This window comes from Beauveria bassiana (genome assembly GCF_000280675.1).
Source record: "Beauveria bassiana ARSEF 2860 unplaced genomic scaffold BBA_S00011, whole genome shotgun sequence".
Taxonomy (NCBI): Eukaryota; Fungi; Ascomycota; class Sordariomycetes; order Hypocreales; family Cordycipitaceae; genus Beauveria; species Beauveria bassiana.
Window position 1 is genome coordinate 574,536 of NW_007930846.1, and position 10,844 is coordinate 585,379.

General features: G+C 56.5%; 5 protein-coding genes across 5 annotated transcripts; 2 read left to right on the forward strand and 3 right to left on the reverse strand.

Annotated features, from left to right (window-relative positions):
• Nucleotides 1–8: 8 nt before the first annotated feature.
• Nucleotides 9–743, reverse strand: BBA_04817 (glycosyltransferase family 28 domain-containing protein; the record flags this gene model as incomplete). The annotated part of the gene is made up of 3 exons (XM_008599914.1): nt 9–180; nt 234–372; nt 425–743. The coding sequence occupies 3 exons, from the start codon at nt 741–743 to the stop codon at nt 9–11; spliced, it is 630 nt and encodes a 209-aa protein (XP_008598136.1).
• A 274-nt stretch (nt 744–1,017) lies between these two features.
• Nucleotides 1,018–2,233, forward strand: BBA_04818 (37S ribosomal protein S24; the record flags this gene model as incomplete). Its single annotated transcript, XM_008599915.1, has 2 exons — nt 1,018–1,573; nt 1,632–2,233. The coding sequence occupies 2 exons, from the start codon at nt 1,018–1,020 to the stop codon at nt 2,231–2,233; spliced, it is 1,158 nt and encodes a 385-aa protein (XP_008598137.1).
• Nucleotides 2,234–2,658: 425 nt separating this feature from the next.
• BBA_04819 (uncharacterized protein) lies at nt 2,659–3,297 on the reverse strand (the record flags this gene model as incomplete). The annotated part of the gene is made up of 1 exon (XM_008599916.1): nt 2,659–3,297. The coding sequence occupies one exon, from the start codon at nt 3,295–3,297 to the stop codon at nt 2,659–2,661; it is 639 nt and encodes a 212-aa protein (XP_008598138.1).
• Nucleotides 3,298–3,556: 259 nt separating this feature from the next.
• Nucleotides 3,557–6,503, forward strand: BBA_04820 (mediator of RNA polymerase II transcription subunit 17; the record flags this gene model as incomplete). Its single annotated transcript, XM_008599917.1, has 4 exons — nt 3,557–3,566; nt 3,873–4,434; nt 4,523–6,338; nt 6,498–6,503. The coding sequence occupies 4 exons, from the start codon at nt 3,557–3,559 to the stop codon at nt 6,501–6,503; spliced, it is 2,394 nt and encodes a 797-aa protein (XP_008598139.1).
• A 257-nt stretch (nt 6,504–6,760) lies between these two features.
• On the reverse strand, nt 6,761–10,582 carry BBA_04821 (RING-13 protein; the record flags this gene model as incomplete). Its single annotated transcript, XM_008599918.1, has 4 exons — nt 6,761–9,971; nt 10,025–10,247; nt 10,309–10,353; nt 10,411–10,582. 4 exons carry the CDS (start codon nt 10,580–10,582, stop codon nt 6,761–6,763), a joined length of 3,651 nt encoding a protein of 1,216 aa, XP_008598140.1.
• Between the last annotated feature and the right edge of the window lie 262 nt (nt 10,583–10,844).

The window sequence follows — 10,844 nt, forward strand, 5'->3', positions numbered from 1 at the left end:
TGCATCCTCTAGTCGGTGGCCATTTGCTGATTCTGCTCCTGCTGCACCTCTTCCGGGACAATATCCCACAGTCGAATCGCCGGCTTGCCCCCGGTAGAGATGGCGTGAGGGGGATTGCGGCTTTGGTTCTCCTCCAATAGCAGCTTTGCCTTATCGACTGCTTCTTTGAGATCGAAAAGTCTGAATGGCGTGTTGGACGGATGCATCTACCTGCGTGATTGGGGGGCACATACTCTGCTTTAGCCTGTGTTGCGTAGCCCTCCTTGGCCAGGTGCTTGGCCATTTCGGTTTGGTGGTCGTCTAGAAGATCCGTGTTTGGGACGACAATCATTGGGACATCGAGCCTCCATGCATCCAATATAGTACCCGTGCCTGTACTACCATTAGCGTTTGCATGAGCTGTCCGAGCCTCACTCCCACACACCAGCGTGGCCGATGATAAGGCCTTTTGATCGCTCATCTCCCGACGCTTTACAAAGAATCATTTCCTCCATCAAGAGATTATTCCTTGATGCAAACGTCTGAATGGTCAGCGGTGCCGGAATCTCATCCTTTTGGCTTTCGACTTTGGCGGCTGCCCATGAGCTGTCCGGCCCGCACTGGACATGTAGTTCGGTGAAGCCGTGGTCGGCCAGGTGGCGCCAAAAGTCAGGCTCGAGAACTGCGGCCGTCAACTTTTTGAAGCCAACCGTGGCACCTACCGTCACCAGGCAATATCGTCTTGTGCCCTTTGCAGCAGCCATTTTATTCATTGAAATGGCTGAGATGTAGCAAGCAAGTTGGATGATGGATGTAAGTGACGTTGACGCCTAACAGCTGTAGGCGCTTGTGGTAAGCGTCGCTGCTAGCCGGCGTTTACCCAGATCATAGAAAAGGCTGAACTTCGGTAGCCCTGCTGCACCAAGGGGCCATTCGACCACTCCGCCGAAATTTTGAAGTTTCAACAGAGGGCTCTATTTCTTCCGCAACGTGCAGCACGACACAAAAACTGCCATTCGCGCAGTCGCTATAGTCAAGATGGCTTCCGCTCCCCGCGTCGCGAGGTTATGCGCCGCCGCCTGCAGACGAGCGGTACCTCAATTGGCACAGCACCGCGTGATGACCATGGCCGGCCCAAGGGCTGCTGTCGCATTCAGCACGAGCACGATGCGTGCCGCCGAGCGAACTTTTGACGGTGACGAAGGTGGCGAGAGCGCGCCTGTTGAATTGAAGGAGCTCGACAAGGCCTTTATGGACCGCGCCACCCCAGAGGGCTTGAGGCAGCTCGACCAGCTCGCCAAGCTCAACGGCCACAACAGCATCGAGGCGTACCTCGACGACAAATTACGCTACACGGCGGGCTTTTCGACGCAAGACAAACTACTCACAGACGAATTGGTCGTTGAAGACTCTCCGGCCAAACCTGACTACAAGGCGTTTTGGTACGACGAAGACGACCCAGACACCTTTTCCGAGGAGCACGACGAATTCAAGGAGGACGACATGATGTCCATGGCACACAACAAGCTGAAAGAAATCCGCGAGATGCGACAGTATACGAGACTGGCCGTTTGGGAGATGCCACTTCTCTCGAGTACGGCTACACCTGCGCACACCAGAGACGGGACAATTGAGCTAACAAGGAAAACTAGAACTCGCCAAGCCCTTTGAACTCCCCAAAGAAGACCACGTACTGCGGTGGCGATACACGACATACATGGGCGAAGCGCACCCGGCCGAGAGCAAGGTCGTGGTGCAGTTTGCGCCGCAGGACCTGGGCCTGACGGAGGTGCAGACGGACAAGCTGCGCAAGCTGGCGGGCGCGCGCCTCAACCCCGAGACGGACGTGATCAAGATGAGCAGCGGCCGCTTCGAGCACCAGGCGCAAAACAAGCGGTACCTGCAGCAGCTGGTGGGCGCGCTCGTGGCCGAGGCCAAGGACCCACGGGATACCTTTGCGGACGTGGCCCTCGACACGCGCCACCACTACCGCGCGACCAAGGCGGGCAAGAAGTCGAAGCCCAAGTTTCCCGCCGCGTGGCGCATGACGGCGAAGCGTCGGACGGAGCTGGCCGAGCTGCGCGCGCAGGCCGGCCGCGCGGAGGCGCAGCGGCTCGATGAGGGCCGCGTCGTCGACGGGCAGCAAAAGATTGACGGGTACCTGATGCAGAGGCTGGCGGAGGAGCAGGCAAAGGCGGCTGCTGAGCCGGTGCCTGTTCCTGCGGGTCGCGGTCCGGCCCGCGCGAGGAGATGAGGGCGGCCGGTAGGCAGGCAGGCAGGGAAAAGGGGGAGCGAAGGCGTGTGTACGTATACTTTGATGTATTGGCATATGTGGGAGCAGCGCCCAGATGTTATTTAGCACTGTATCATAGAAGGGGGTCGGGTAAGCCCCTGCTTCAAGAATCAAAATGTACAATATCCATGGCTATATGGATGACCTCGGTGTGAAGACTCTAGGGTGTAAGGAGATTGACCAAGTAAGAAATGAATCAAGTAAAGAGGATAAGCCTTTTCACGCTGTACCGGATATCATTGAGCAAAGACACTGAGTCACGAAATTTTGAATGAGTAGATAAAGATAAGACCACTGCCTACTTTACGTGGAAGAATTAGGTGGAGGGTGACGAAGCACTCTAAATAGTCATGCATGTGCTGGGACGGCGTTTGCGGCGAAGACTATTATTCTTTGGGGATTTCTATTTGGCTATAAAGGCTTCTGATCAGGCTCGCTGGCAGTAGCCGTATCAAGTGATGTTCTGTGGTGCGCAGGAATAGATACAAGACCGGGAAGCGATATCTCGGGCCAAAGTTCTGCGTGCCGACTTGTCGACGTTGCTGCCAATTCAAATACAGTACCAGTTCGGAAAGACACATGTAAAGAAAGGCCAATGGCAGGAATTGCGCATACCACGGCAGATAGCCTAGCTCGGCCAGTCTACTACCATGGTAGACCAAGTAGACGGCGCGACAGCACACTACAACAGGGGCGAGCGGCACCAAGAAGGGGGTGCTGATGCACAAGTAGGCGCCGAGGAGTAGCCAGATGCGCACACAGAAGCTGAAGGCAAGGTAACTGTGCAGAGCGCCATCGTGAACAAAGAAGTAAAGCGACTCAGGAAACAGTCTTGGCCGCGTTGTGCCAGTCCAGTCTCCGTGCGTGCCGCCAACGCCAATCATTCGATAGAATTCCGCTGGATTATTAGGCAGTGGCGGAGGAGTCTCGCTGCCGCTGTACGGGGGTGGTGGCGGGGGTGTTTCGGGGCGATCTGCGCTCGCTTCTTCAGGGCCGGCCATCTGTTCTTCTTGGCCGCCCTCCATGGCCTCTTGTGAAGGGCAGGCCACGGTCGAGGCAGTTGAGGGTGTCAAACGTAACCCACCTATAAACAACTTTTGGCACGTTTAGCTGGCGATGCGGCAAGTGGTTGGGTTTGATCAGGCGGGCTGACTGGCGGCGTTTTGCAGCAGATGGATGGTAATAGGCAGCGCGATGAATTCAGTCCGGCCGCAACAGCCGAAGCGAAGAGGTGGTTTGGTGGCCCCCAATGAGCACGGTTCGGCGGGCGGGTAAGGGGACAGGATGATGGGAGGTGAGTCGAGGACAAGATTGAATCCACAGCTTTCATATGCGGTTGGAGGTGAAATAGTGCGCACAGTGTAGTTTAAAGTTTATCTTTTTGATTTGAATAACAGATTTGACATTATCCATTATAGTTGGCTCTAGGTGGCTGTTATAACGATATGTTCTTGATAATTTCTGTGCATACAAGACATTTGAAAACAGAGTAGTTGGACGTTCGGTTTTTTTTTTTTTCTTTTTTTTTGACTCTTTATTATTTCTTTTCTTCTCAATTTTTTTAATCTTTTTTTGATTCTTTACCGTTGCCATGTGCCAGACACTCGAGATGGACCTTACAAACCTCGAAAAAGTGGTCCCAATGCAGCGCGCGCAACAAAGCTTCCACCAAGCATTCGCGGGGCTTTACTTTCCCCGTCCAAGCTCATCTTCAACCACCCAACAACCTCACCACCCCTCATCGCTCTCAAGCTCCCTTGTATTCGCGCAGCATCGCATAATTTCTCTCACCGACCAGAGCAGCCCGCGCGCGACGACGCGCCCGCGTCCACAGCCATGGCCACGGGCGACGGCCCTCCGCTGTCCATGCGGCCCTTTCCCGTCGCCGACAAGAGCCCCAAGAGCCTCGCCGACTTTATCTCGCGCGTCAATGCGCTGCCGGGGGGATTTCGCTCCGTCACGGAGACGAGCTTGGGGGAGGAGCTCGACGCGCGCCGCCGCCGCGACGGGACTACCACCGGCGGCGGCGAAGAGGACGCTGCGCAGGACGACGACGTAGACATGTCGGATGACGCCAACGCCGAGGATGAGGAAGACGGTGATGAGGACACTGCCGCAAAGGACCCAATGACTGCGCGCATGGAAGTTCTCAAGAATATAGAGTGCGCTGAATCAATCTTCCACCACCCCCCTCTAATTTTTTAGAACCGCCGAATACTAACATAATCCCCCTCCTCTCCCCTCGACCAGCATCGCAAGCAACACGGCCATGCTCACGCTCGACTCGCTCTCGCTCCTCCTATCCAAACACAACCCGACGCAGGCCAGCCTCACGCTGAGCCAGCAGCTCCGCGAGCTCGTCGGCATCGGCACCATGGGCGCGGACCGTCTCGACGACGCCAACACGACGCCGGCCAAGACGCGCGACTGCGAGGCCGTGGCCATGGGCTGGACGCTCATGGAGATTTCCCGCACGCGCGACGCCGCCGAGGACGCCGCCGCCTTTCTTGGCGCGGAAATGGCAGCCGAGGGCCGCTACTGGGAGGGCGTCATGGGCGTGCGCCAGGCTGGCTGGTCCGTCTGCCGCGTCCCAGGTGGTGGTGGTGGTGGTGGCAGCGGCAGCGGCAGCGACGCCCACGCCCCGGGTCTCGGCGTGCGCTTTGGCTTCTCCGAGGCCGCGCCCGAGTTTCAGCGTAATGGCCTCGCGCCTATTCGTCGCGGCGATGATGGCGTTCCCTGGCTTGACATGGGCCGGCTCGGCGGCACCCCGGAGCGTCTGGTTGTCACGTATGAACGCGGCGGAAAGGTCGTTGGCCGCGCCGCATCGCAGGAGCTACACGACGATGACGACGACGATGAGGCGGGTAGTTTGCAGGCTCGTGTGCTCGGCGCTCGCAACACCATTTTTGCGCAGGAGCTCTGGCACGAGCTGACGCGCGAGGCGCGGTTGCTCGCCGCGTACGACGTGCACCCGGACGACGAGAAGCGGCTCGTGTGCGCCGTCGACGCCGACGCCCGCATCATTGTCGAGCTGCTTCCCGCGTCAACCACGGCCGCGCAGTCTCGGCCCGATACCCACGACGACGACGACGAGAACCTGCCGGAAAACACTACCGCCGAGGCCATTTCCCTCGCGCTCCACATCCTCCTCACCTACGCCCACCGCTGCAACGAGCTGCTGCGCATCCGCCCGCTGCCGCCGCACGTCCCGCGCACACGCGGCCAGCACGTCCACACGCTTCTCCGCCCCATCATTGCGCGGCTCCTGTACGCCCGCAGCGCCCGCTCGGCCACGCAGCTCGTCGGCAACCTCGTGCAGACGCTCCGCCGCGCCGGCATCACCGACTCGTCATTTACCCTCTGCACGCCGCAGCCGACAGTGGCTGACTTTGCCGCCGCCAACACTGGGCCTAATCAGCCGTCCGCTGCCGTTAGTCTCGTCCGGCACATGCTGCAGCCGACTGACTTTGCTCTCGACGTCACGCTGCTCCCCAGCGGCGGCGGCGGCGGTGGCGGCGACGATGGCGACGACGACCAAGGGGTGTCCTTTACCGTCCGCGGCCGCACGTATCTCGTGCCCGTCACCGCTACATACTACCACGTGCTGGCGCCCGCCGGTGCCGCCGTGCACGCCCTCTGCGCGCCGTATCCCGACGGCTACCCGGACCTTGCCGCCTTGGCCGACTACCTGTGCGTTGTCGCCGCGCGGGCCCTCGCCGCGCATTACCTGCGTAAGCGCAGGGCGGCGACTGCTACTGCTGCTGCTGCTGCTGCTACTGCTGCTGCTACTGCTACTGCTGGCGACTTGGAGGAAGAGGAGGACAAGGACAAGGGGCAGCAGACGTGGGTGCTTGGCGCGCTTGGCACGCGTATACGCCATGCGCGGGATATCGACAGGCCGCAGCTCGAGTTTGTGGTTGAGAGGGATACAGCAGCGACGGAGGGCGGGGATGGCGGCGCGGCTGCGCTGCTGCGGCTTACGGTGTCGACGGACGGGCAATCCTGGACGTGGACGTCCAGCAGCGACAACTCGGCCAAGGAGACGCTGGAAGCCGTGGTTGACAAGGTATTAATACAGTAATGAGAGGAAGGGGGTTGGGTATATATGGTTGGGGAATTTCAGCAGCACATCAATATGGCGTCAATCAAGGGTTTAATTTAATAGAAATACCAGGGCATCGTCTTTAATTTTTTTTTTGGCGTTGTGTTTTATCATCTAATCTAGTTATAAAGGGAGTAATAAGGGAAGAGACGAGAGAAGATGAAAAATAAAAGGGATTTTCCCATCGTCACTCTTATAGGAGAAAAGCCAACAATCATGAATCGTGTAAAAAAAGGAATTCAACACGCAAAACAGCTCACATAAGCCAAGGCCGTCTTTCCTCTCACGTCCAGTCCATCGCGACAAAAAATTTACCCAGCCACGATATACCAGCAAGTAATAACAACAAAGCAGAATAAAATAAACAAACAAACACGTATTGGCCCTTACTCATCTCGTCTGTTGAACAAAAACTTGAGCTCGTTGACGCCCAGCCGTCCAATCTTGGCGCTCTCGGCCTCGTCGAGGGCCGCCTCCACAATCGCCTGCTTCTTCTCCTTGAGCTCGACGATGCGGTCCTCGACCGTCTCCTTTGTCAGGATGCGAAACACCTCGACGGGCTGCTTCTGCCCGATGCGGTAGGCCCGGTCGACAGCCTGCATCTCAATGTACGGGTTCCAAAAGGGATCCATGATGATGACGCGCGTCGCCTGCGTCAGGTTCAGGCCCGCGTTGCCGGCGCGCAGCGAGACCAGCATCACCGTCACGTCCTTGCGCGCCGGGTTCTGGAAGTCCTTGGCAACCTTGTTGCGTTCCTCGCCCGACATGCCGCCATCGTACCGCTTGGGCTTGTTCTGGAAGCCCGCGTGGCCGAGGCCGACCTCGATCAGGTCGAGGAGCAGGGTCCACTGCGAAAAGACAATCGATTTGCGGCCCGCCGCGTCGGCCTCCTCGAGCAAGCGGATGCACTCGGAGACCTTGGCTGCGGGGAGCCACGTCTGTCTGAGGTAGGCCATGTACTTGCGGTACGCCTCGCGGCTCTTGCGAGCTTCGAGACGAAGTTCTTTGAGCATCGATGGCTTGATATCAACCTTGATTACCTTTTCGTTTTCGTCCTTGTCCTTCTTCTTCGCCTTGGACTTGTTCTTTTTGGGCTTCTTAGCCTTTGGCAGTCGCACACGCTTGCCTTGCTTGATCTTGGCTTTGCGCATCTGTTCCTTTTCATGCTCGTCTTCCTCAGACTTGATTCCGTCAGACTCTACTTTTTCAGATTTGACCTTGTGATCCGCGGATGACCCTTCGGCCTTGATCTTGGCCACATCTGGCTTGGTGTCAGTGTCATCATCAGAGTCACTGAAAAAGTGGTCATCGACAACAAAACCAGCCAAATTGCCCTTTGCGTCCACGACATCGTCAGAGTAGATGTCATCATCGCTGGCATTAGTCTCCTCAATGACGTTCTCGTCAGATTCGTCCTCAGATTCGTCTTCGGATTCGTCTTCGGATTCATCTTCTTCCTCCGCTTTGAGCGCCTCAGGCATGTGCACCTTCCGGAATGCCTCCAAGGTGAAGCACTGTTTTGGGTTAAACTGCCCACGACAGACTGGACATTTGCATTTATCGCTCTCGTGACCTTCTTGAATATTCTGGGACGTCGCATTGTCGGCAAGCCGGCTCAAGCATTGGCTGCAGCTGTCGTGACCACATGGAATGAAGAACTGAGGGGAGGGGACGGCATCGTAACATATAGGACACTCGAAGCTCTCCGCAGCCTTGATTCTTGCCACGATGCCAGGCTGCAGCTCTTTGACCAAATCAAGAACCTCCTTTTCAGTCACAGGAGCATTGTCGGTGACGTCGAGATTAAGATGCGGGTGGCAACATGCTTGACGAAGACGCAGAAGAAGCACAAGAATATTAGAGTAGTTCCTCCCAACGCTGCCTTCACGAAGGTACTTGCTGAAAAGAACCTGCGCCTTCTTTTCTAGCTGGTTGTAATAATCACGCTCATCCGCGGATAGCTCTGCATATACGACCATCTCAGTCTTTGTTGGCAGCTCGAGAATGGGCTTGCCATCCAGCATGGAGTTCTTCTTTCGCCTAAGCATAATCGCTTTGAGGAGGGCACGCAGCTTGCTCATGGCGACACTTTTTTCATCACCCTTTTTGCCAAACAAAACGCCGAATTGCTGGCGGAATCTATCCCAAGCACAGTACGGCCGGATGCGCAGAAAGGCGAGCAGCGAGTACAGCTCCAAGACGCCATTCATCATTGGTGTGCCCGTCAAACACCAGCGGAAGGTGGCCCGCAGGCGATGGCAAGCCTTGGCCGTTTGCGTCTCCTTGTTTTTGATGCATTGGGCTTCGTCAAGGATGATGCGATGGTACTTTGCCTTTGTAGGGTGCAACAAAGGGAATTTGAGCGCAACTTCTGTGGAGTTATAGTCGGGTTCTCTCTGGGCAGCAGCATTCTCCTTGACAAATGTGTCCAATCTTTTGAGCTCTGCGGCGATAGTGCCGTACGTGGTCAAGACCACGTCATACGTGAGAAGGTCATCAGTGGTGGCCTTTTTGTTGTGATACACGAATACAGACATCTTATGGGATGTTGATACTTTGGTGTAAATTTCCTCTTCCCATTGGCGAATAAGGGACAGAGGACCGATGATGAGGTTCGTTTTGGGTCGCGAGGTGGCCCGTCTCGTCACCATCAATGCGAGCGTCGAGATGGTCTTGCCCAGACCCATGTCGTCGGCCAGAATACCGCCCTTGTTTGAGCCGTCCTCCATGGCCTGCATCCACTTGAGAGCGAGTTCCTGATGGTGATAGATGTTCACCTTGAGGCCCTCAACAGTATCGTTACGTTCTCCGAGTGGAATCTCTTCATCAGGACGGATATTTTCAAGTAAGTCGTCCAGCTCCTTGTCGCTCATTTTTTCCTGGGGTTGAGTCAGATCCAAAAAATCTCGCATGCGATCAGCCACCGGAGGGAAGCCAAATCCAGCCGCCGCGTTACTATATGAGAAGTCTCTTGTGCGATTGATAACGTCCATGGTGGAAGTAACGCCCATACTGGGAACAACGGGCATGCCGGGTATATAGGGCATACTGGGAACAACGGGCCAAGTCGTGGACCCAAGAACATGGCGAGGTGGTTGGGCGACAGAGGGACTGTACGGCGAGTACGGGCCAAACATGTCGGAGCCTGGAAAGGCACCAGGCAAAGAATGGCCTGGTGCCAATCCATGATTCAGCTGCCGCTGTCGCTGACTCTCATGAAGCCGCTGCATACTCTGGAGCCTGTGCTGTTCCGCCATCCGCAGGCTATGTAGAAGAGCTTCTTTTTGACTTCGGGACTGAGGAAGGTGCGACGCGGTTGCGCTCGGAGGCGCAGAAATATTAGACTTGGAATCCTGACCTGGGTACTCGACTTTGAGTTCAGTGCTGTCCTGGAAGCCAGATCTAGGGGCTCCGTTGGTCCGAGCCGTCTGCATGAGACGCTGCAGCGGATCCGACTGGGGATCTCGACTCCCGTTGGCAGCAACGCGGGACTGCTGAAGGCTTTTAGCAAAACCACGGTCACGCTGTCTCTGGGCGGCCAGCTTCTCCTGCTGAATCTGCGCGGCAATGTAGCCAGTTGTATCCGTAATGTCATCACTGGAGCCATGTCAGCTGGATTTCGACAAACGGCAGGAAAAGGTTCCCCATACCCTGTGAGGTCAATAACCTCTAGATCGTCCGAGTCGATAATATTATCAATCGAGCTTTGGGGTAGTCTGCCTCTGGCGACGGACATTGGCGTAGTCTTTTGCGATTTGGAATGTAGATCGGGACTTGTGGGACTTCCGCGGTGTTCAAAGTCTCGCTTTCTGGTTGGGAGGCTGATGGGCGTAGCAGGCGGCCGCTGAGGCTGCGACGACCGTTCTGATTTCACTGCTTCGGGTTCCTGTTAGTAAATGAATGTCGGCACCATCCATGTCACCCGGCGACTCACCGCTTTGCGAGCCTTGTGATGAAGAGACGGCTTGGGATGATGTTCCTGTTGGACCGTAAGTGAGTCCCCCAAAATGTGACCGGGAAAAAAAAAAGGGCATACCCTCAATCTTCTGCAGCCTCTCCGTGAGGAGCTGAATATCCCTCCTGGCGCTGATGCGGGCCCTTTTAGAATCTGCATCCTGCGCATCTGCGAGCGAGGCTAGGATCGCGCGCTGGACACAAATTTCCTCCCGCAGCGTATTCACCTCTTGCGATCTGCTCGGAGTGGCCATTCTGTCGCGCCGCGCATGTCGTGCACGGCGATCAACGCCGCACACGCACGACTAAGCGTAAAGGAGCGTAGAAACGAGGGTTGGCTCGCAGCGCATAAGTGAAAGAAAGGAACGAAAAGAAGCTGTAAACTCTTGCGCCCAGAATAAGGAGGGGCGGGATTTTCGAGGCGGAAAGGGAGCGACTGGGAGGATAGGTAAAGCGCAGTGTTTCGTTTGAATCGGAGAGATCGAAGGAATGTCTCGAGGGGGTCTTCGGCGGGGT